The 24,632-nt window shown below is 44.8% G+C and overlaps 1 protein-coding gene and 1 non-coding gene across 2 annotated transcripts; one reads left to right on the top strand and one right to left on the bottom strand.

The window, feature by feature from the left end:
- The first annotated feature begins 348 nt into the window (after nt 1-348).
- HHIPL2 (HHIP like 2) lies at nt 349-14,871 on the top strand. The gene is made up of 9 exons (XM_061475126.1): nt 349-1,468; nt 4,354-5,006; nt 5,656-5,799; nt 6,481-6,812; nt 8,037-8,163; nt 8,803-8,948; nt 10,465-10,546; nt 13,454-13,536; nt 14,293-14,871. The coding sequence occupies exons 1-9, from the start codon at nt 1,085-1,087 to the stop codon at nt 14,682-14,684; spliced, it is 2,343 nt and encodes a 780-aa protein (XP_061331110.1). The 5' UTR covers nt 349-1,084; the 3' UTR covers nt 14,685-14,871.
- An 833-nt stretch (nt 14,872-15,704) lies between these two features.
- TRNAT-UGU (transfer RNA threonine (anticodon UGU)) lies at nt 15,705-15,777 on the bottom strand. The gene has a single exon. It is a non-coding gene; the product is annotated as a tRNA-Thr (tRNA).
- Nucleotides 15,778-24,632: the final 8,855 nt, after the last annotated feature.

Genomic DNA, 24,632 nt, shown 5'->3' with positions numbered 1-24,632 from the left:
CTAGTAGATGCTTACACCAGCTTAATGGGTTTATTAACACCCCAAGCATCCTGTCCTTTTACTTATCAGTTAGTTTATCTGTGCCCACCCTGGACATCTGCTAGTCCCAGATACTCCCCATCCCCAGGTCCTGTCCTTCTACTCTGCTTTTCTCACACCTTTTGTACTAAGGTCCTAAGGACCTGAACCTATGTCAACTGCCTTCAAGCACCGCAGTTATTTTCCATTACAAAGCCATCAAACTTAACATTACTTAGAACTGATTACATTTTGTATTTTTGTGCCTCCTTGTCTCGGTACACACGTGGTTGTCCTGTGCACAGAGCTGACGTGCTTCACTAACTGCAGGGCTTGCTCGTGCATCCTTCACCAGAGGGGAAAGTGGGCAAGAATCTTAGGCGTCCTTAAATCAGTTTAACATCAGCTGTGATCAAACCCACTAAAATCAATGAGCTTAAGTACAGCGTTAACACAGACCATTAGAGTCAACTGTAGGTTGTGCTGGTGCCTTAAATGGGTGTTTACTCCTTCACTCTTTCTGAATTTCTTCTTATTTTAACCGTGAATGTGTATCTGGATTTGTGGGTAATAGCAGTATCTTCGTAAAACTTCTTGTCCTGAAGTTACTTGTACTTCAGGTTAACTGCTGCCTTAACTTGGTTGTATTTTACGGCCTTTTATCAGTCCATATGAAACCAGCCCCAGGTTTGGTGCATCCTAAAAGCTGAGTAAAATGGTAGTTAGCAATTGAATACTATTCACTTGTGTTTTGTAAATGGGGAGGGATTAGAGTGTTCTGTATACAGGTATCATAGTTCATATTGTTGTTATTTGTATTTCTAGGTGAAGGATTTCTCAGCCAGTTTAAACCAAGAGGTAAGGATTAGACCTGTGAGTGCTTCTAAGCATCTAAGAGATGCCCAGAGGGGAGGGTTCAGCTATGTGACGCGTGAAATACCAGAGAGGCAGCCTGGAGGGTTTCTCTCCTTCCAAGTAGTAAACTTCAGAGAGAAAAAGGGAGAGAATGTAAGCAAACCTGAGTGAATGCTAAGCTCTGTGGCTGGCAGTTAATAAAACACTGAGGATGAATGAACCATACTATGAAGAGGTCCAGGATTTCTATACATCTGACCCCAAGAAACCTGCACTGAAGGAAGTGAATGTTTGGCCATGCACTGGAAGGAGCAGCAGCAGCTCTGGAGTTTCCTTTTCTTGCCCACATGTTTTGCTTTACCTCTCCTTATTGTGCCTCATAAGCTGTCTGCTGGCGCATCCTCAGTGTCTGGATTATGGACCACCCTTCCAGCCCCCTTTTCATCTGGAATTCTGCTCTGCCTATGAGAATTTTGGCTGCTGTGACCAGGAGAGAGACAACAGCATTGCAGCAAAATACTGGGACATCATGGATTACATTGATCCCCGGGGGCTTAAGATGTGTGGGACATATATCAAAGATATCCTCTGTCAGGTAGGACAGAAAAACAGTATCTGTATCCTATGCTTTGGGCTGATTTAGGGGTCAGTTGTGGTTCTGATAGTCTCTTACAGCTAGCTGTGTTGCTGTGGGAAGAGGTGTTGGGAGCAGGGGAAAAGTGGGCTGACAGGGTAATGGTACCTAATCCTTGGCATGCATTTTGCAAGGTGCTTTGTGTGAGGTACATCCCTTTGTGGTATCTGGCGATACCTAGCGATATTGATGTGGCTCATGATGGCAATCAGGCTGCTCTGCTCACTTTCTCATAATGAAGGGGAGTTACAGATCAATATTTATTTGCTTCTTTTAGCTGCTAGGTGCTGGATTACAAAGTCTACAGGATCAAAAGATAGCTGGGAATTATCAGGCTGAGTGTTTGGATCCCTGGACTGTGTGAAGGACGTATGTCGACTCTGTTCCTGGCGAGGATGCTCCAAATGGTTAAAGTCGAACAAACCTTACCAGGCAGTGGTTTCACACAGCTGAGGCTCCAGTCTCACTGCATTTCCATCAGTGCTCTGTCTCCACTGTCCAAAAAACTCAGGGAAACAGGCATTATGGAGTAAGAAAAGACCAACGACACTGTTCTTCCTGAGCCACCCTGGAGCTAGAGAGCAGAACCGACCTGCCTTTTTAACAACTGTTAGTCATGCAGAGCTGGAGTTACTACATGCCAAAACACACAGCAGCCAAAAGACACATTTAATCTTATTAAGAACATGTAAATCTTTTCTAATTAATATTTCCTTAGTCCGAAAAATATTGTCTGTGTACCAAAATATTTCCACTCTTTTTGGATGGTGGCAAGATTGTGGCATCTCCTCAGGGTAGGGAGACACTCTTTCAGCACCAGGGCTGGAAAAAGCAGCATCAGGGTTGGTTGTTACTTTGCAGCTAGTAAACCAGAAAAAAGACAGGTTACAGGTCCTGGCAGAACCACCAGTGTTGGTTTTATGAAGAGTTTTCTACATGTTGCAAGTAGAAAAATCCCTCTATGGAAATGACTATAGCTGCATTGCTCATTCTGCAGGATATAATGTATTTAACATTTGTTGGGTATTTTGTAGCAAAAAAACCCTAAACTACCCTTATATTTTCTTTTGGATTTTTCAAGGCAATAAGTTATTGCTCTTTTCATACCTTTTAGTTTGATTGCTGTTAGGATTTGGAGTTTGTGATTGTGTTGGGTGTTGCTCTTCCTGTTCAGGTTGGTGACAATGAGGTTGGGTTCTCTGGCAAATCTTCACTTGGCTGTTAAATCAGTGGAGGAGCAAAGATCCACCGAACCTTTTTGCTTTAGTGAAGCTGCTTTGCTCAGTCAAATTCTGACTGAAGGGATGGAAAATGATATCTCTGTTCTATTACCTCCACAGTACCCTGGTAGTCACTAAGTACATACTGCCTTGGTGCTATGTCAAATACAAGAAGGCAGATGTTGATAGGTAATCAGGATATAACTGTGCCAAGTGCTTTTCTGCTGTGTATGGCAGGACTTCAGATAAACTGCTGCTGTAACAAGTGCTTTTGTTGCTGTTATTCACATGGAACTTGGGACACAAAGATTAGTCTCAGAAGCAGTGGTAGACAAAATAATAGTAACAGCTTTTGTCTTTTGACCAAAATGAGCTTCAAGAAAGAAGAGGCTTTTTTGATAAACCACAGTTATTAGCTGATGCTCTAATTTAGCAAGAACAGCATTCTACCACACCTTTGGGTGAGATCAGAGCAGTAGCAATGCATTGTAACAAAGCAGCTATTGAGTTAGGTGGTCCTTCAGTGCCAAAACCAGCAGACCATAAACCCAGACAACTTCCCAGCCTTCCTGGTGGGCAGTGAGTGGTGCTGAGCCTTCCACAGAGGAACCTGGTTTTGGGGGCTGCAGCTAATTCTGCAGAACCCAAAAAGGATGCTATGGAGTGCACCTCACCTTGGCACTTCAAGTGTGTTTCTTAACAAATAGAAGATGACTAAATAGGGATGTGTTCTGAAATATGGATTTTCTGCTGTTCACTGTAAACCAGATATGTATCTGCTGAAAACTAACACACTGGAAGAGGCATCTAAAGCATTCTGGCCCTGCTGGTAGAGCTGCATCTGTTTGCATCAGGCAAGATCTGGACTTATTTTTTCTAGCTATACTTGTTTTAAGCATTTGCAGGTTAGAGTCTGACCTTCAGCTGAACCATTCTAGGGTTTAGCCTAAAAACTGAATATTGAACTTTGAATACTGCCTGTAATGTTCTTAAGAAGGTGCTGTACAAGTTGTGTGGCTATAGGTGCAAACCTTGCTGCATGCACTAGAACAGCTCTTTGGCTGATGGCTGAGAGGATGCTTCTCTGTTCAGGAAACTGCTACAAGAAAGGCTTCAAAACCCAAAAAGGCCAATTAAACCTTGTTCAAGCTGATTGAAAGCCATAATATCAGCATGGAATAGGAACTAGTGCAGGGGAAGTAACATACTTGTTAAACTGCTTTAACCTGAGCCCTGTGATTGCTGAATGCACACTCTTTTTGGGGACAAACAATCACAAAGCAGCACAAAAATATCATCTTGATCTTAGCAGCTTCTGCTGCTTCTGCTCTATAAAGCAGTAGGATTGTGTTATTTCACGCACAATGAAATGAAAGCAGACAACAGTGATTGGCAAGGCCATGTCATCCTGGGAGTTTATGTAGATCCTGAGGAATGGCCACCATCTCCTGCTCGGTCTGTGTGCTGCAGGTGGTGTTTGCCAGGCAAACACCATGTGCGGGGGTGACTCATGTTTTCTGCTTTACAGAGTTTTCACTTTAGTAACCAGTTTGCTTCCATGAAGGTATCCTGGCTTCTCCCGGATGTGTGTACACAGCCACGTATTCCATTTCTTTTACTTCTCAGGAATGCTCTCCATACGCTGCACATCTCTATGATGCAGAAAACCCTCGGACACCTCTGAGGAACATCCCAGGGCTTTGTTTTGACTACTGCTCCGAGTTTCATTTCAACTGCCACTCTGCCATCAGCCTGCTGACCAGCGATAGGCACATCCAGGAATGCTGCGAGACAAACAGGACACGCTTTTGCAACCTCCTTCGCCTCCACGATGAGGACTACTGCTTCCCCAACGTGCTGAAGAGCACAGCCCTCAACACCAACCTGGGCTCAGTAGTGGAGGACCACAAAGGCTGCCTCCAGCTTTGCCTAACAGAGGTTGCCAACGGCCTGAGGAACCCAGTGCTCATGGTGCACGCAAATGACCATACCCACCGCATGTTCATAGCGGAGCAAGTGGGAGTCATCTGGGTCTACCTACCTGATGGTAGTCGGCTGGAGGAGCCCTTTCTGGATGTTAGAAGTCTAGTGCTGGCTACGCCATGGCTAGGGGATGAGAGGGGCTTTTTGGGGATGGCTTTCCACCCCAAGTACAAGGACAATGGCAAGTTTTATATCTATTACTCATACATGGATAAGAACAGAGTGGAAAAGATCAGGATCAGTGAACTGAAGGTTCTGGCATCTGATGCCAACAAAGCAGATCCACGCTCAGAAAGGTAAAGTTCATGTTGGATGCTACTGCATGCCACCAGGAGAAAGTATTTTTCCCTGTCCTTTCCACTTGAAGAACCTGCACATTCCCAGTTACCCTGGTACAGCTGCATGAAGCTATCAGAGACAAGGTTGGCTCAAGGTCACACAGCAAGCTAGGGATGAAACTGAAAAGAGGATTCAGGAACTAGGATCCCAGGTTGTCTTCTCTCCATCTTGTACCTTTGCTTCTAAAGAGCAGTTATAGCCTTAAGCCTATTGTGGAATTAACATCTGCTCTAGAAGTCTTTTGGACAGTAAGAGAACAGGGATGCTTCACTAAAAATAAATGTACTATATGTTCATTTAATCTGACACGTGCACCTGCCCTATCTCCCCAGTAAGAAGCTAAACCTCAGTTATGGGGAAGAGTTTGTTAATAGCAGACTTATTTCCTCTTGAGTTTCACAATCACCACAAGATGGTTCTGAAGCCCTCAAATTCACCAACTGCTTCTCATAAGAAAGCAGAACTCCCCTGCTGCCATCAAAGATCTATACAGCTGGGAAGTCTTGCTTTCTTCTGCAGAAGCAATGCAGTATTTCTACAGCCTGCCTGAATGTTCAGTCCTTCCCAGTAGCTACATCTGGACTTATTTCTCCCTCTTTTTTTAAGGAATCTTCTGGAGCTTGAGGAACCAGCTGCAAATCATAATGGTGGGCAGCTGCTCTTTGGAGTGGATGGCTACATGTATCTGTTCACAGGGGATGGAGGGAAAGCAGGAGACCCTTTTGGAACATTTGGGAATGCTCAGAACACGTAAGTAGGAGGGCAGGTAAAAGCTTTGAGCTTGTTCACCAAGGTACAAGGTTTTGCAAATGAGACAATGTGGAAGAATATGAGTGCTTCCTGAAAGTGCTTGTGCATCTGCCAGTCTGGTCAATGCAGTAGTTCAACAATTAACATTCAGCATTTTGAAAGCTGAGGGAATCCAAGATGTCAGAGCAGCTTCCAGTGTCTGAAGGGAGCTACAAGGATGCTGGAGAGGGACGCTTCATCAGCAGGGACTGTAATGACAGGACAAGGGGTAACGGGTTAAAACTGAAACAGTGAAAGTTCAGGTTAGATATAAGGAAGAAGTTCCTTACTGTGAGGGTGGTGAGGCGCTGGAATGGGTTGCCCAAAGAAGTGGTGAATGCTCCATCCCTGGCAGTGTTCAAGGCCAGGCTGGATAGAGCCTTGGGTCTAGTATGGTCTAGTGTGAGGCATCCCTGCCCATGGCAGGGGGTTGGAATTGGATGATCTTAAGGTCCTTTCTAACCCAACCCATTCTATAATTCTATATTTAGGGAGGAGAGAGTCTTCTGGGACTTGAGCAGTTATAAGACATACCAGCCACTGGTTGCTTTATTTGGAGAGAGACCTTTCCCTTTGGAAAAGGGGAATTGTGTTTTCAGTTGGCTCTCATGCTGAGGTTTCTTTTTCGGTCATTCTTCTCAGGAGTACTTTGTTGGGGAAAGTCCTGAGAATCGATGTGGATGGAAGAAGCCCTGATGGAAAGCCTTATCGCATCCCTCCTGATAATCCATTTGTGTCTGATCCCAAGGCCCGCCCCGAGGTTTATGCATATGGGGTCAGGAATATGTGGCGCTGTGCAGTTGACAGAGGGGACCCTGTCACAAAGAAGGGAAGAGGGAGGATATTCTGTGGAGATGTTGGGCAGAACAGGTTTGAAGAAATTGACATCATTGTTAAAGGAGGGAACTACGGCTGGAGAGCAAAGGAGGGATTTGAATGCTACGACACAAAGCTTTGCCACAATTCCTCTTTGGGTAAGGAAGAAGTGTCTCATAGAAGATTACTTTATTATACAAATGTATTTAGTGGGCTATTGCACCATTCTTCCAGTGAACCTAAATAATCCATAGTTGTGTCTTAAATGGAGATAGTTTACTTCTTAAGAGCAGAAATCCCTTCTCCCCATCCCTGTAGTGCTGGTATAAAATGATGCCCTGCTTATTCGGGGATTCCATTCCATATGTTGCACTGGACAAGGTGTTTAGGTTAAAGCCCATGCTTTTTGCAGACAGAGCCTTCCCAGTGAAGTCAGGAAGGCAGTGGATTTGGTGTAAGGAGGGAAGCAATACTGTGTTTTCTTCAGAAGCTATGAGCCATGGCTATGTTTTTTTTCAAAGGCCTAATCCTCATTTACCAACAAATCTGAACTAGATTTTGCTGTTAATCTACAGCTGTTAATGAATTGCATTTGTGATCTTTGTTCTCATCATTAAAGATCAGAGACTACTTGATCCACAGGAAATAAGTGAGGACAAGACTAGAATTTTGTGGGATCTGATATTCAACCCGAGAAAGGGTTTGATGCTAACACTGATTTTAACGTTGCCAGAGTCAAAGCCTTTATTTTATGAGTCTCATGAGTTATGAGACATAAAGTGGCGGTCACACGTGTTCTGTGCTGAGAATGTCAGCAAACCTATAAAAATGTTAACTTGTAGTTGTTCGATGTTATTCCTTTCCTAACAATACTGGAATTTGTAAAGGTAATCCCTGCTAAAATGATTAGTGCAACAACAAACCTCTAATATTGACTTCCTGCAGGCTGACGCCTTTCTACATTGCTGGCTTGATGCAGAGAATCCTGGTCCTATGTGTTATGAAAGCTCATCATGGACAAGTCTTGATAAGGGAGCTCCTTAAAGTCCCTGGGTCTTTTCTGTTCTGGAGTAAATTATTGTATTCCCACAGATGTTTTAACTTGAATCCTAGAACACCAGGTTGGAAGGGACCTCAAAGGGTCATCTGGTCCAACCTTTCTCGCCAAAGCATGACCTAGACCTGATGTCCCAGCACCCTGTCCAGCCAAATCTTATATGTGTCCAGTGTTGGGGGATCCAGTAGTTCCCTAGGGATACTGTTTGTGCATCTGTACCGGCCCTTCTAGTAATGTTTATGCTTGTCAGTGTCATTGACCAATTGCTTTTTGATGGTGGATTTATATCCATAAATTTTCTCATTTCTTCTTCTATGTTTAACAGATGACATTCTTCCAATATTTGCATATGGCCGCAGCATGGGGAAGTCAGTTACTGGAGGTTATGTGTACAGAGGATGTGAATCGCCCAACTTGAATGGTCTTTACATCTTTGGTGATTTCATGAATGGGTGAGACTTTCTTCTCTGCAGCTCCCATTCTGCACCCACATTTGCCTTATCTGGGCAAATAAGGGTATCAGAGTACCCCAAAACCTTCTGAGCTGGAGTAAATGAGATTCTTGGATGTCTATATATTAGATTAAGTTCTCTATTTGACTGTTATAACAATATGTTTGTTAGAAACCACATTTCATTGAATCACAGAATAGTTTGGGTCAGAAAGGACCTTAAGATCATCCAATTCCAACCCCCTGCCATGGGCATGGATGCCTCACACTAGACCATACTAGACCCAAGGCTCTCTCCAACCTGGCCTTGAACACTGCCAGGGATGGAGCATTCACTGCTTCTTTGGGCAACCTAAGCCAGTGCCTCACTGCCCTCACAGTAAAGAACTTCTTCCTTGTATCTAACCTGAACTTCCAATTTCAGTTTGAACCCTTCACCTCTTGTCCTGTCGCTACAGTCCCTGCTGAAGAGTCCCTCTCTGTCCAATTTAGAGTTCTAAGGATAAGTTTGCTTTTGTTCATGTCTATTTTTCCAAAAGACAACCATTAAAGCCAATCACCTCACTTTTTTCAGTAATAATTTTGACAGGAACTAATCTTGATGATGGAAACATAAAACACGGTTTTACTTTTCATCTAGTCGACTTATGGCTTTACAGGAAGATGAGATGAGAAATAAATGGAAGAAGCAAGATATCTGCATTGGCAGCACAAGAACTTGTGCTTTCCCTAGAATGGTCAGTTCTTACAGTAAATTCATCATCTCATTTGCTGAGGATGAAGCAGGTAGGCATCGTGCTAGCCATACTTTTACTGGAAACTATACTGTCAGTTCTTACTGTAGGGCAAATATATAGGATTATGTTGCTCCTCACATACTGGAAAGCCGGCGCTGCAAACAGGTTTGTGTCTAACTCAGCACTGCAGGTAGGTTTGGTATGCAGTTCAGAGAGGTCTCCTGCCCTCTGAGGCTATTGCAAACAGGCTTGATGGAGAGCTCAGCAGACAGATCCTCATGTGAACTTGCAGTCTGAGCACTCCAGGTCCTTTTAGGAGTCTGAACTCCTGTTTCACCCTTTCCCTGTCCTTTTACTGTTGTTTGTTTATGCTATTTCATTAATGAAAACACTGCATCAATGCAGTTTGTTCTTTCACTGTAACAGCTCATCCTCACTTGAGTTCTTACAGCTTATCTGAATTTCCCCTACTTGATTAATATAAATTCCTTAGTCTTACAACAGCAGCACTTCACACTGTGGATGACTGATCAAGGTTTTTTTTGGGGGGGGGATGAGGAAAACCATTCATTTTAAAATGCAGTGGAAATGTCTCAGTACATGGGATTATTGTTGCGGTCTTGATGACCAGATCTCTCACCAAGGTAAAAGTACCAAACCACACTTGGTTCACTTTTGTGCAGTCTCCTGACAGAGCTACGTAACACAAAAAGCAGCTGGAAGGGTTTTGAGAACACAAGTGCTTTAGTGAGCTCTGATGCTTCATGATTCAGCAGAGATTTGAATGTAGTAAGATCCTGGATCACCTGGCCAGCATACCCCATCAGAGATGCGGGGAGATGCAGGCTTCTTTGTGAACTACATACAGTTTTTAATTGTTCTAACAACGTGGAATGGGTGCATGGTAAATATCTCTTCTACTGGTTGTTCTTTTAGAACATGTAACCTCAAAGACAACAACTGTTTCGCCTCTTTTGCAATCCACTATAGTTTGCCTGGATATCGTTCTAGTGGGTGCTGAAGGGAAGGCAATGAGGAGTAGTTGCTCTCCTTAGCAGCCATACAGGAATAAGAAGCTTCTGTCTTCTATGGATTAGCCAGTTTGGCTCTTGTGGGATTTTTTTGGATGACTGAGATGGTTAAATATTTGATGTGTGATCTTCCCCTCTATTTGTAGCTTCTGGCTGCTGCTTTGGTACAAACACGGTTTAAAGAATATATATTTATACAGAGAAAAGTAACCTCTTGGAGGGCCACTCATATGAGGCAATGGAGGTCCTGCTCTCAGGCACTCTGCTTGGTTGAGAGCTGCTGGTTCTGTGTGGAACCCTGCTGCAGCCAAGAGATCATTTGGTGCCTCTGAGAGTCCACTTGCATAGACCACAGGGAGACCAAATCCCACCTCTTGGATGTAAGACATGACTGATGGAGTGACTGAAGGAGCTTCCTGATTTTCTGACCATGTGAGTTAGTGAAGAGCCAGGCAAGAGGGAAATGGAGAACTGTGATTCTTTTCTTGGGCACTTGAACCTGAGGCTGAATTTTCTTTTTTCACTTCCATTTAGGTGAGCTGTATTTTCTGTCTACTTCTTATCCCAGTGCCTATGCACCACATGGATCACTCTACAGGTTTATTGATCCTGCAAGGTTAGTAAAGATGTTTTTCCATGCTGAATTCTTCTATAATCACTATACATTCTTCAGCTATTGCAGCAGAAAGAGTAAGTACTACTGATAATCTCACTGACCTCCACATCCAGTCCTTGTTTTTTATTCATCCATCATACACCTGGTGCAACTTCAGTCAGTTTTAGTGAATTTATTCCTCACTCATCATATTTGTGCACCCAGAAATAGACAGAATTTAGGTAACTTAAAGGTCTGGGACAATAAGGATCAAAATTACATCTAAAGTATAGCACAGACGTGTTCTAAAAATGACAGTCTTTATCCTTCAGGATGTTATCAAATATCTGTGATGCACTTTTATATACATAAGTAATCTGCAGTCTATAGTTTAGTTTTCACAGAGTGAACCCTAGTGCTTTATGCAGCGTTCAAATAATAATTGGAGCCTGAAGCAGAGTTTTTCCAAGCAAAATGTTTTCTTTTCCCATTAAGCAGTTATCCCTGCTAAAGTCTGTTTTTCCAATAATACACATGCTTATGCAAGTGTTTCTCCTCCCCAAGCTTTTGGGCCTTGCTAAAAAGCATTAAATGAATTTCAGATCACCCTGCAATGTAGCTACAGTACTCATGTGTATGTCTGTGCTGTTGCTGAGATCTTGGGCACTAACAAAATGAGGAAAACCATTTCTGTTTTCTTGGGAAGTTAAATCCAAAGCTGTATGTTTAAATCAGCCCTTGTACTAAGGGAGTGGGAATAGGAGATCTGGTCTTTTACTTGCTGCAACTACTTGAGGAGACCCCTGCCTTTAACAGCTTATTGTCTGCCAGGAAGCTTTTGAACTGCACTAACTGGGGCTGCCATAATGTACTATTTTCAACTACAGAAAATAAATTTATGATCTAAAGCATCCTCTGTGTCACAAAAACCTCAAAACAAAAACCCCAAGCCCTCTGCAGTCCCTCTGCCACTCCTTAATGTGCTCTGAAGACTATTGGGGTGATAAATCCTCTCTTTTCCCACTGTAAAGAGAGAAATGCAGCCTTCTCTGTCACAAGCAGCCATGGGAGCCTTTCCTAGAGCCTGCCTACCTGAGGATTGATGTGAAGCAATGCACTATGTCACACTGACTCCTGCCAGGAGTGCGATGGCTCCAGTGCTCAAAGGCCTTTGTGGAAAGGAGCCAGCTCTTCCCTGTGCTTTTGGAGCTTCATATCCTTCACTTCCTGAGCAGGACCAGGCATTTATTCCCTTGGCTGTTTGGAATTCATTCTTTGGTTCTCCTTGCTTACCTTAGCCTGGATGCTGCTCTGCTCAGCTCTACCCTTGTCTGCTCACTGAAGCACTTTTGCAAGCTTGTCCAGGGTGTGCAAAGCACTGACTGCTCCTCTGAGGCTGGAGCAAGGTCCTAACCCCTCCAGATCCAGGGTTGTATTCTGGCCTCCTCTTGTTGTATTATAAGCAGAGATTTTTCCTTTCTCCTTTGCATTTCAATGCTGTTTATAAGAGTCTTCCATTCTGTCTCACTGTGAGCCTAGGCACTCCCTTCTTCCAGCCTACACTTCAGCAACCATGCTGGCAAGGGCAACAAGGCACCCAATAACTTCCTTCAAAATGCTGGCAGGGCCACTGCCATCTACCTAATGGCAACTTGGACTTTCCTAGGAACCTCCCTGGAAAACTGATGGCAGCAGTGCCCTGTGTCCCCACTTCAACTTGCCTTGGAGATAGCAGAATGCCCCCTGCCTGGATTAGCACCAAATCCCTTCTGTTAGAGTGAGGAAAGTCCTTTAAAAGTTAGAGAGGAGAGAGAGGAACACTCCCCCTTGCCCAAGCAATGCCAATAACCCTTTTTGCTAACCTTTTTAACTGAAATGGTATGGAGCACCCACTTGGCTGTTGCTCCTGTCTGAAGGAGAATGCTAATCACAAGAAAACGTGATGCTGTAAGTCATGCTTTGCTTTGTGCTGTTGAGCATGCCAAACTGGAAGAGCCTTTTCCCGTTTGTCCTACAGCAGTTTCCTTGGTGGGTAACAAAAAGCACAGGTCTGTTACTCTTCTTTGTACCCCCCTTCCTATCATTTAACATATGACAGCTTTACCTCAGGGAAAATGTGCTGCTCTTTGGGTGCTGTGGGAAGTTGTCAGGGAAGAGCAGGAGAGGAATGTGGATACACTTCCTTTGCAGATGTTCCTTCCTCCCTTTTAGCCTGCTCCTTTCCTGTCCCACTGCTCTTGCTGCAGCACTGTGTTGTGTCCAAGCAGCACCCTCTGAAGGTCAAGCTAACATCTGTGGGGCTGTGTGGGAATATTCCATTGCATATACAGGAATCCTCATGCTGCACCCTGAGTGAGCAGAAAGCGCTGTGACTGACAAGCCTTATGGGCAGAAATGAGACCCCTCCACTTCAAAGTGGGATGCATGAGCCAGTATTGGTGAGACAACTCAAAGTGACTCATAGTCTGAAGTTCAGCCAATGCATCCACTAGTTTTCTAGAAGCAGCATTGTGCTGTGCCTCCAGCAGCAGGACACGTAGCTGAACACACCTAATCAGCACCCCTGAATTTGGTGGTGGGCTATGAGTTCATGCAGGCAAGCCCTTATGCCCCACACAAGCAAACCAGCTATCCCTGTTGGATCAAGGCATTCCGACCAACTTTCCTGATGGCAGAAAGTTGGCCAGAAGGGTGAAGCAAGAGAAGGTGCAGCCTCCCACATGCTACTGCTAATCAGACAAGGATTTTATGGCTTGCAACCCTGAGTTAGGCTCTTGATTCCACCCGTGTTACACTCTAGGTGCCTAAAATGCTTTCATGCCTCTTCCAGCAGAGGCAAAGGACAATGGGGGATTTATGTGTGCCTCTGGAATAAACAAACTTCCTTAACAATCTCTGATATCTGCATATGGCTTTCTGTTTTTGAAGGAGAGCTCCACCAGGGAAATGTAAATACAAGCCCATTCCAGTGAAAACAAAGGGTAAATGGATACCATTTGTTCCACGTGCAAGTAAGTTACTAGGCTTTGATTTTACTGAGAAGCAAAACACAGAACCATCTTAGAGGCATGTGACTAAAGTCTTTAGAAGAAGACTAAAGCACTGAGCAGCAGTAATGTTGAAGTTAGGTTACCACATGTAATGTGGGCTTCTGTCATCTACTACATGCCATGCTTTTTTTAATCCCAGCCTCTGATTATCTTTCCCCCTCCCCAAAGTGTTGCTGAGCAATAGTATAAACGGGCACACAAGGGAACTGATGGCTTTGATTCAGGCATTGGACTTGGTCTGTGAAGTTTTGAGTGCCTGGCTCTGTGATAAGCTCCTTACATACAGGGGACTAAATCTTCCTTTTTCCTGGCCTTTTTCTGTCTTATGATGTCTAATGCAACTAGAGCAGGGGTTGCATCTTATGGAGTAGACACAGTGTTTAGCAGGTTGAAGTTGTCTTGTATGGGATTTCCAGATATTAGTGTAGCATATTAGTGTTCATATTGTTTGGTGTGCCAAAAGTCTGCAAGCTTTTGTCATATTCTGCCTGCATTTATTTCCCTTAAATACTCATTGATCATTTCTAAAATTAAACAAATTTTATTTCCAAGAAACCCAGGCCTCTGTTGATGGAAGAGGTTTATACAGTGTGTATGTCTTCTTTCAGAATGTCAGCTGTTTCTCCTAACTGCAGCTCTAATAAAAGTTAATATCTTTGAATGAGCCTTTTGCCTTAAAGCATGGGGATGCTGAACCATGTTAATTACTTTCCTCAGAGACAGTTCTTGAGCTGCTTAATGAACCTTCAACAACCAAGCCTCTGAAGAAGTCTTCTACCCCCACTGCAGCCACCCCAGCAGCTGCTCCTCAGAAAGGTAAAAAGACCCCATCCACCAAAATAAAAGCATCAACAGTGAAACCAGCTCTGTCTGGTAAAAAGAGACAGAAGATCAAAGCTGAGGTTAAGCCTCACAAGCCAAAGCAGAAGAAGGTTGCACATGTTGACAGAACCACATCAGCACCACCTTCACCGAAGAAGAGCAGCTCCCACCTAACCAGAACCCAGAAACTTCTTCCACAGAAAGCAGCATTTGCGAAGGAAAAATGGGAGAGGGGGAAGGAGCGCAGGTTAAGAAGCAGCTCTCGAAGCTCAGTGATGTCACAGTGAAAGCAAGTCACTTCTAAGATGGTGAGACAAATGTTTTGAATAGTAACCAAATAAAAGAGAATCATCTGACTTGTGCCAGTGCTCCCAGGGGTGGCTCCATCCATGTCAGTGTTAGCAGTGTCTGTGTATGTCTTAGTAAACCTCAACAGCACCAGCCTCCCACTATTAAAGGTCTTTGCAAATCCTGCTCTCATGTCCTCTTCTCATGTCAGTAGTTATGAGAGTCTGTGATGGACATTCACTGGTAGGATTTGGCTGTGTATGACTGCCTAATAAATCCAAGTGCCTCCAACTTTCAGGACTTGCATCTTTTTATCTGAGAATAAAGAATAGGCATGCCGGTGACCTCACCTTCTTCTTTTCTAACTAAAACACAGTGAGGAGTGTATTTTAAGAGTAGTTGTCTTGCAGACAATCAAATTACCTCCCTTTTAAGCCATGTTTTTTCCAAGGTATGAGTGATGGGCAGGTTCCAAAGGATGCTGGAAAGCATCTCTTGGTCTGCACGTGGAGGATGGGTGAGGCCTCTTCTTTTCCCTAGTGTGGGTTTGGAGCTGAACTAGAGGGGTGCTCCTTCATACACTGTGGAATTAACATGCCACGGGCTGCTGCTGCATGGAGAATTTGGGGAGTGAGGATTCGGGGTTGCATTATCCATGCTGGAAGAGGGCACTAACAGCCCTCAAACGTTCTTTTCCAGAGGGGTGTATTACTTTCTATAGCAGAACCAGGCCCTAGCTTGGCTTCCTGCCCTTGCTCTAAGAGGGAGCCAAAGCATATGCCGCCCTTTTGCAGCGCACATTAACGTTTAGCAACGTCCGGTAACGTTTGTCTCGTACCGCCACCCTCCGGACGCAGCGTTTTGGGATGCAAAAAGCAGCGGCCTCCTATCGCAGCTGAGACTTTCAGCCGGCGGGGAAGGATCCCCGGGTGACCGCTGTCACCTCCCCTCTATCCGTCGCGCTTCCTTAGGGCAGGAAAAAGGGAAAAAATAAATAAAATCAGGGAAAAAAACTCAATAGGCCCCAGCGAGGATCGAACTCGCGACCCCTGGTTTACAAGACCAGTGCTCTAACCACTGAGCTATGGAGCCACCTATCACTTCCCCGCTTACCGACAGCCCGTGTCCCTCTCTCGCCGGAGCCGCCTCCCGGGGTCTGCGGGTCGCGGTGCTGGTACCGCTGCCGCCGCCTCCCGGGAGCTGCGGGTCGCGGTGGCGCAGCCGCCGTCTCATAGGGTCTGCGGGTGGCAGTGCTTGTACCGCTGCCGCCGCCTCACGGGGGCTGCGGGTGGCGGTGCCCGTGGGGCTCATCAGCCCTCTTAAGGCACGAACGTGCCACGGCGGCCCTCGGCGGGCTCAGGTTGTCCTGTGCCTCACTAGGCCTCGGCGGTGAAACTAACGCCGCTGGCGCGGCGCACCGCCCCGCCGGGCAGCAGGAGCCGCCCGACCCGCGTCCCGCTCCCCGCCCGCCTTGGGGCGACGCCAGCCGCGTTTTGTCACCGCCGTGCAGCGGAGGGCGGGCAGGCGGCAGGCTCCAGCACGTCTCCTGCCCCATGTGGCTGTGAGGGCCGCTTCCCCTGCGGCACCTCCGGCTCAGAGCCCGGCCCCTGGCGCTTCCCGCACACCCGTTTCCCCCATGGGAGAAGCCATGCCGGTGGCCGAGGCCCGTGCGGGTCCAAATCCCGGTCTCCTGTATGTTTTCCCCCATTGTCAGGGGTGAGCTCACCCGAGGGTGAAACTGCCGCTGCACTGAGACGTGTTTCAGTGGCCAGTTGAGGCTCATGAGAGGATTGCCTCAAGGAGTGCTGCCGTGTTCTCCCCCCATCTAGCAGCAGTTGCTCCCTGTGGTAGGAGTCAGGATTTGGGGAGATAAGGCTGTACAACGTAGGGTTTTGCACCAAGTGTTTAAAAATAAGTGGCTTTAAATGGAGAGATGATGGTCAAATTGGTAAAGCTCAGGTTTTGTGGAATAAGACTTACAGAATGGGTATAATTAGGTTGAAAAGTGTAGGTTGACTGGGGTATAAACCCAACGGCAGGATAGGCAGTGTGCAGCCTTAGTTTCCCATTACAGAGTAAGAAGGTTTGAAACCAGCAAAGACTTCCTCCTTTTCTCTGCATGAAAGAGCCAGTCTGGCCCATGCAGCCCCCTTAAAGCTTAGGTGAAGAGGTAAGCTAAGAGGAAACCGAGAGGCAGTCGTAAATCAGAGCTGTTCCACTGCACGCTGCAGTCACGTTCTAGCCAAGCAGGCATGATTTGCTGGGTGCAAGCCTCCAGCTGTGTGCGGGCAGGAGGAAGGCTCCTTGAAATGAGAATGGACAGAAAAAGCTGCATTAAGGAGTTAAAGACCTTTCATCCAGCCCACACTCAACAAATCATGAACTGGGGCAACTTCCTCTTGTTTTATGTCTTATTTCACCTTCTCTTTAAATAGATGTGATCTCTCTGGACAAAGTAGAGTGGTTTCTGGTGAACTCTGTCTTGTTGTTTGTGTAAAACACTAAAATGACTTTAAAATACCTGCTTTTGACCCTAATGTGGCAGCTGATAAACTCACATTTCTTTGGTTGCTTTTTTTTTCTCCCTTCGCTTTAAAGATGGTGACTCTTTAGAGCCCTTCCTAAAGGGATAAAATGTCTGTGGTGGGTGTTGTGCCTCAGGGAACTGAAATACAAGTGTAGCTTGTTCTGTAGGCAGGCGCGGAACTGTCTATGAAATAAACCTACCCTGGTCATTTTCATAGTGCTGAGCAACAGGGTGAAATGTATTATGAGAACAGATCATTGTCGAATTCAAGCTTTCTGTGGTAGTAGGTGTACCTGTTGCTGCTGCTTTTTAACTTGGGTGTACTCTGTAACTGCTGTGGTTGCTTCCAGAGCCTTTCTGCTGCCTGCTTAGATCTCACTGCAAGGTGGGCTACACTGTGTAGCAGTCTTAAGTCCTACACCTTGGGTGGGATTCAGTGTGGAGGCACCATGCTATCAGCAAGCCCTATAACTTTTGTTTGTAATGGAAGAGAGGAAGGGAGACACTTCTAGGGTGCAATTCATCTTGTCTGAAGTTAAACCTCTAAAGTTTAAACTCATCTGAATCACAGTCTACAAGTGCTTGTTTCGCAGTTGACTGTGAAAGGGGTCGATGATGAGGACGTCAGTGGTTAAGTGAGATGTGTCTCGCTTGGTTCATACCACCGAAGTTCTGGTATTGAGCTGCGGAGGGACCAGCCGCTGCTTTAACAGCTACATCAGCACTGCTTATTGCTTGTCTGCAAGCTCCTGATGCTCTTAGCTAGCCCATACTCGTGGTGCCATTTGCACAACAATAAGCTTTAGTTAAACTTAATACCCATATGCTTTAGGTGTTTAAAGTATCTGTAGCTGGAAAAGTCCCATTGGAGGGCCAAGAGAATTTCTGGGGAGATAGTAAGAGAAATTATATATCTAAAGAAGACTGATTCTTTCTGCAACAAGGCACACAGATTTGAAAATGAAGCGTTTAGGCAATAAAATGCCTATCCAGTCTGCTGTTCATTGCTGTTGAAAGCCACGAGGTGGAACCTAAGTACTGTGTGAAGAGATGAGGAAAACCCAGCCTTCAGATGCTGGAGAGAGTGGATTTTTAATACACTGGTTGAATAAATCTAAAAATCTGTAGGATGATTTAACTTTAAAGGTAGGCCAAACATGCAGAGATCCACGTTTCTCTATGCTGTGTAGAATTCCTGCTGATTTGCAGTAAGATTACACTTGTGTAGTGTGTCCCCCTTGATAAACTAAGTCTTTCTCCAGCACATGTTCTTTTCACCTGGTTCTCCACTGGTAAAAGTGAAGAACTAACAGCAACTGTTTAGTAAAACCCCTGTGCAAGCAAGTGCCCTTTGCCAGTTACCTTGCTGATACAACCCATTGGGCTTTTTAGTTCAGTTTTGCAAGATGTGCTGCCAAGGTAGAAGGAATACCGAAGGTTGTCAGGAGCAGCATGCAGGAAAGTTTCCCTTTCCTGAGGAAAGTTGTTAAGAAGGAGCAGGATTTGAAAGCTATATCATGGACCACCTCACTGGAATAACAGGTACAGCCTTGCACTCAGTCTGGACCAAGGCTGTTAGAACAGGACTTAGTTGCTCCTGACTAGCTCCTTGCCTGACCTTACCAGCCCCATTGAACAAATATGTGTGTAACTGTATGTAAAACTGATGTCAGGCCACAGATGTCATAGAGTCATATAATAGTTAGGGTTGGAAAGGACCTTAAGATCATCCAGTTCCAACCCCTCTGCCATGGGCAGGGACACCTCACACTAGATCATGTCACCTAAGGCTCTGCCCAACCTGGCCTTGAACACTGCCAGGGATGGAGCATTTGCCACTTCTCTGGGCGCCCTGTGTCCATACCTCACGACCCTCACAGTAAAGAACTTCTTCCTTACATCTAACCTGAACTTCCCCTGTTTCAGTTTGAACCCATCACCCCTTGTCCTGTCACTGCAGTCCCTGATGAAGAGTCCCTCTCCAGCATCCATGTAGACCCCCTTCAGATACTGGAATATAGCCCATTCTAACTTACAAATGATTTTGTGCTGACTTAGGGGGGTTCATCAACCACTGCACAACTGAGCTGGTACTCGATATCTTCATGTACGGCATCACTTCAAATCTGAACAAATAACTTGAGAACTGGGATCAACTGTGTTACGGTGAATCCACATCCGTCTTAAGAGCACTGAGCTAATCTCATACATATTCCACATGATCTTATTGCCATATCTTGCATTCAGATGCTAACATGGGAAGCAAACCAAGGGAATGACTCTTCAGGCAGCTGGTTCGTGAATTAACCCTAGAAATTTTCTTACACCACAGCATTCTCTTTTCTAAACTCCATTGCCCACCTAGACACCCAGTTCCCTGCTCAGTTCAGTTGTACTGGTGTTTTTCAGGGTTCAGTTTTGTTGCACAAACCAGCTACCAGCTTTGGATTACAGTGTATGAAATAAATAGCAGTGCTGGGTGTCTCCTAACAGGTTGTTGGGGCCTGTCTGCCTCTGCCCTCTTCACATCTGATCCCTGATCATTGCAGCCCATTGCACCTGGGGTTACCTCTGCACAGGTACAGAGCAGCAGAACGGGCTTTTCCTTGTCAGCCTCTAAGAGAAAGGACTTGCAGCACAGCTCCAGGCCTCTCATGAATTGGGATGTTCTGTGGGGTTTGTTTGACAGGTTCAGTACTGCTGGGTTTATTTTTTTAAAGAAACTCTGTAGTAACATAAAGGTGTCTTGAGTTTAAAGTATTCATTTTAATTAGCAAGTTAGATGGGTTAATTTGTCTTGTACAAATGCAATGTTTTCTTTTGAGTTAAAGGTCACCAAAATCAGGGGGATGCTTCCTGCTGAGTTTGGGTGGATTTTGGAGCTGGTCCTTGGGGTATTTTAGGCATGGAAGGCTCTTGATATATGATTGAGGCCTGGTTTCTCTTCTGCATGTGAAGCTGTAAGTCCTGTGTGATTGAGGTATGCCTGAGGAAATGTCCTGTTGTTCTGAAGTTTTGACTCAATCAATCCTTGTAAAACCACTGGTTTTGAATTGCACAGGAATGATCCACTTGTCCTTGAAACACTGGATACAAAACGTGAGCTGGAACTAGATTAAAAATCAGCACAAATAACCTGCTGTGACTTTTCCACTAGTCATTGCCATTTGTAACAGAGGCTGGATAAGGTGCCATTCAGGCTGATTCCAGGTTTGAGCTTGCATTCCTACTCCATCCTAGCCTGAGATACTTATGTGCACCCTCCGCTTGCTCTGATACTGTGCTTTGCAGAGGAAAAAGTTCAAACATGCAGTAGATTCAGTCCCTTTCAGAATGATTTTGGTAGTCTCAGTGCTGTTTTGGACAAACATGCATTAGCACATGAAGCTAACATGCATCTTGTGGAGTTTTGATAATGTGAGGGATCCAAGCAGAAGGGATGTTGTCTTCACTGCTTTATGATTTGATCTTCCTGAAACAAGAAAGAAATAATCTAATTTTGTTTGCTTCAGAGTTATTTCTCCAATCCAGATCAGATTTGAAGCTACGTGTTATAATAAAGTGTGTCTGATTGTGATAATAAGGAGCCTTTGGACCTTTGCAAAATCAAGATACTATTGGCTGCAAGTGAAAGATGTTTTCATGTCTGGGAAAGAGCTCGAATATTTCTTTGTTGTCCTGGATTAAATAAGTTGTGTCTATCTGTGTTACTATCAAAAATATATCTCCTTGTTGAAAACATTTAGGAGGCCTGTGTTCTTCAGAGCATCCCTGTAGAAGTCCACAAGGAAGGAAAGAGCTGACCTGTGCATGTGCTGGTCGGTTTGTCACTAGACCTGAATGCTGATGTATGTACGTACATGTGTATGTACATTGGTGCTGCCAAGCAGAGTGTAGAGCAGCTGCGTTCTCCTTCTCTGGAGACACTAACCTGAAGGCCTCTGCTCAACTGTTGGTTTCCAAAAGTGCAGGAATATAGGACCAAGTTTGAGGCTGTTAATCCTCTCAAATTTGGCTGAAACCAGTAAGCAGATTCGAAAGTTCCTTGGGGCTGGCAACCAGTGTGGTTACATGAAACATTTTCCAAGGAAAACCAAGCTGAAAATATACATTTTCCAAGGAAGTTTTTTAAGTTCCTTGGAAAACAGACCATTCAAGAATGAGTGTGAGGCAGAGGAACTGGGAGATCCAAAGTGCCCATCCTTACTCTGCTGTGGACTCTGCCACTTCACCCTGTGCCCTGTTTCCACTGCTGTCCAGCACTTCCTTCCCAGACTTCAAGAGAAATGGCAGATATGTGTGTTTGTAGCATGCTCTATAAATGCAAAGTATTATCAGCATAAAAATAAAAGATTGCAAGTGGGCTGGAATGGAATAAAACCTCCCTTCCTCTGGGGATTAAAACCCAAACAGGTTAATTTCTCTGTTGCTGCTTAATAGGCATCAGAATCCTTGTTCTAAATAAACTTTCTGTGATGGTTTCTTCCAAGCTGTAGGTACTAAGTTCCTGTAGGAACTCAGTGGGAGGTAGAGAAATGGGAATGTGTCCCCTGTGGTCCGCACTGCTGTCCATGGGAAGCTGTTGTCTCAGCAAAGGTTTGAATATTTGGCTCACTTAGGGTGCAGCTACCCAAGAGATCACAAATGCTTGGCTCTGCTCTGGTTTCAGTTCCTGGGGAAGGCAAAAGACACACCTGTCACAGCTATCAATCCCTCCTCAAGTGCTCACATTCCCTCTCCTGTGAAACACATCCAAGTCCCAAAGGCAGACAGTCTCTATGCTAATCAAGGAATAAATTGTTCTTTGTTCTGGAGCTCTCTTCAGGTAGGTGTAGGAATGATGCATGTATGATAAATAATACATAAACTGTGTGTTGTGCTGGGCATGATAACTGGAGCTGGGTGATTTATACTTTTCCTCCTGGGATAGGTCAATGAACTGAAAGTATGGGTTTGTTCCCAGCTCTGTTTCTGATTTTGCCGTACGTTTGCTGGTAGAGACAACAGTTTGTGGGTTAGAGGCTCAAAAGTGGTCATGTATTAGTCTTCTGTGCTGTTAGTTCAGAGTATCCTGCCCCCATTTCCTGTGTGCTCGTGGTCTGAGCTCCAGGCGTTTGGAGGCCTGTCCTCACCACCCCAGGATGGGCAGTCTGGGGTACCTCTGCTGAAGCAGAAATGTGCTCTGGAGCAGTGACTGGGACCAGGCACTTCAGGCCCCAGGTAGGGAGGCCCTGGAAACCAAATGAGAATGGGAATTTACACATTCCCTTCTCTGATTTTAGGTCTAAGCTGGATGGACTTGCATGGTCCTATCTACACATAGGCTTAACAGTTGTTCTGTGGGTGAGATGTGTTGCTCAGCCGCTCTCTTCTCTCTCAGGAGAGCACATTCGTCTTCCCACTTACTGGGCTGGACCAACATACGCCACAGAACAAGCTGAAACGTTGGATGGAAGGTTTCTGTGTACTTTCCCACTTGTGAATTGTTGTGTTGTATTGAGGCCCTCCTCTGCAACCCATTCCCTTGGTTCCCATTGCTGGTTGGGGTTTGGAATGTGAATTGCACAGGCAGTTCTGCATGCTCTGGGTGTGTTGTCTTCAGCTGCCAAACTGCTGAGGGTTCTGTGTACAATCTGACCAAATTCTGAATATCTGCAGTTTATGAGGTGAACAAAGATAGCAACTAGTAATGCCAGGTTTTCAAAGAGGGGAGTAATTGGCTGTTTCCAGGTCCTTCCTTTGCTTCTGAAGGGCCAATCCATTTGCAGGCCCTTGAACTTCCCTTCTTCTGAGCAAGCCTGGACCCAGAGTTCATCTTTGGGATGGGGTTTGGGTTTGTGTCTCCTTTGTCGTTTTTCCTGCCTTTGATTACATTGGAAATACTGAGAGTACAGCCTTCTTCAGGGTACTGACTGTTGTCTTCGGCTTTCCTGATGTAACACATCATGCAGAGCTGAAAATGAATGGGAAGAGAATGAATGAAAATGTTTTGGATCTTAAGGATTTGGATTAAGCTTTGTGTAAAGCTTTTCGTTTGAGGCTTGTCTCTTTTAAATTAGCTCACTATATAACAGTCCTGACCAGCTAACACAGGTGATACTACATCCTTCAGACACTGGCATCCAGCCTGCACTCTTAATGGCTTTGACAAATCCCTTCAAGCAGAATTACCAAGATGACTCCATGATCAAATGTGCCCAAAAGCTTTAAAAGCACCACCGAGAATGTCAGACAGGACTGATGAGGTTAAGCTCACATCTGCATGAGGGGATAAATTGTTCCTGAGTGTAATTCACAAATCAGAGCATTAGACTATTGTAATCAAACTCCAAGTGAGCCTCTCTGTAGGGCATAAATATCACCAGCTGTTCTTCATACATGACAGATCTCTTTCAAAGCTTATACATGTGTATTAATTCTTCTTCCAAACGAACTTTAATGGAAGGATAGCTCAACTTGCTGTAGGGCACAGAAGGTGAATCTTAAATCACTGAGGTAACTGGTGTATTAATGCTTTTAGTGTGTTGGGAAATGCTTGTCTCTGTTTACTTTGCTATTACGTGAGTAAATTTAGAAGTGACTCATTTGTAACCTCCAGCCAGGACTGGGTGAAGGGCAGTGGATTTATCAAGCCCATGAGTTCTTCAATGTGGAGTGGAACTGATTCAACCCCTGTGGAAAGGCTGGGTCGGGATGTGATTAGGGTCAGGGTGTAGAGGTGCTTCTGCCAGATATATGATGAACAGAGTAGAAGTTACATTAGTATATATGTGAACTTTATCCAGTGGGGTTGAAAGAAGGCGATAGCCACCTGATGTAGTTGAAGATGTCCCTGCTCATTGGACTAGATGATACTTAAAGGTCTCTGCCAACCCCAGCTTATGCTCTTATTCTATGAAGAGTTTGTCTATATGAATTGAAGCCTGTTTAGATATCAGAGCAGCAAAATACTAAAGCGTTGTCAGTTTCAGTAGTGTTCAGAAGTGTGCTGAAATGTCTGCCTTGTACCAGTCCATAGTCCTTTTCTATGCCTTCTAGTGTGCCTTCATTTGAGTGGTATAAAGTCTTGCTGCTCTTCAGGAATTTGTTATTGTACTGGTTGGTTTTCCTTTTTCTTGTAATCTCCCATTGAGAAGGAGGGAGTCACTCCTTTCACTGAAATACAGGCTGTAAAACAGACTCGGGTCATCCTCTGTGACCCAGAGCATGAAACCCAGTGTGTTAAGACCACATTCCTTATCAGCAGGACAATTTGAATATAGATTATGTAGAATATCCTTTGCCTGGTGTTTGTTAGGTCTTACAGTTGCTTTATACTTTCTGGGCTATCAAACACACCTTACAAAGTAGGGAGTAATTTAGCAGTTTATCTATGAAATAGAATCAACTGGGTTGGAAAAGACCTTTAAGATCATCAAGT

Source organism: Pezoporus flaviventris, unplaced genomic scaffold (assembly GCF_033815535.1).
Source record: "Pezoporus flaviventris isolate CSIRO_AGI_PZ_B2104156 unplaced genomic scaffold, CSIRO_AGI_Pfla_v1 ptg000083l, whole genome shotgun sequence".
Taxonomy (NCBI): domain Eukaryota; kingdom Metazoa; phylum Chordata; class Aves; order Psittaciformes; family Psittacidae; genus Pezoporus; species Pezoporus flaviventris.
This window is presented reverse-complemented; position numbering and strand designations above follow the sequence as displayed.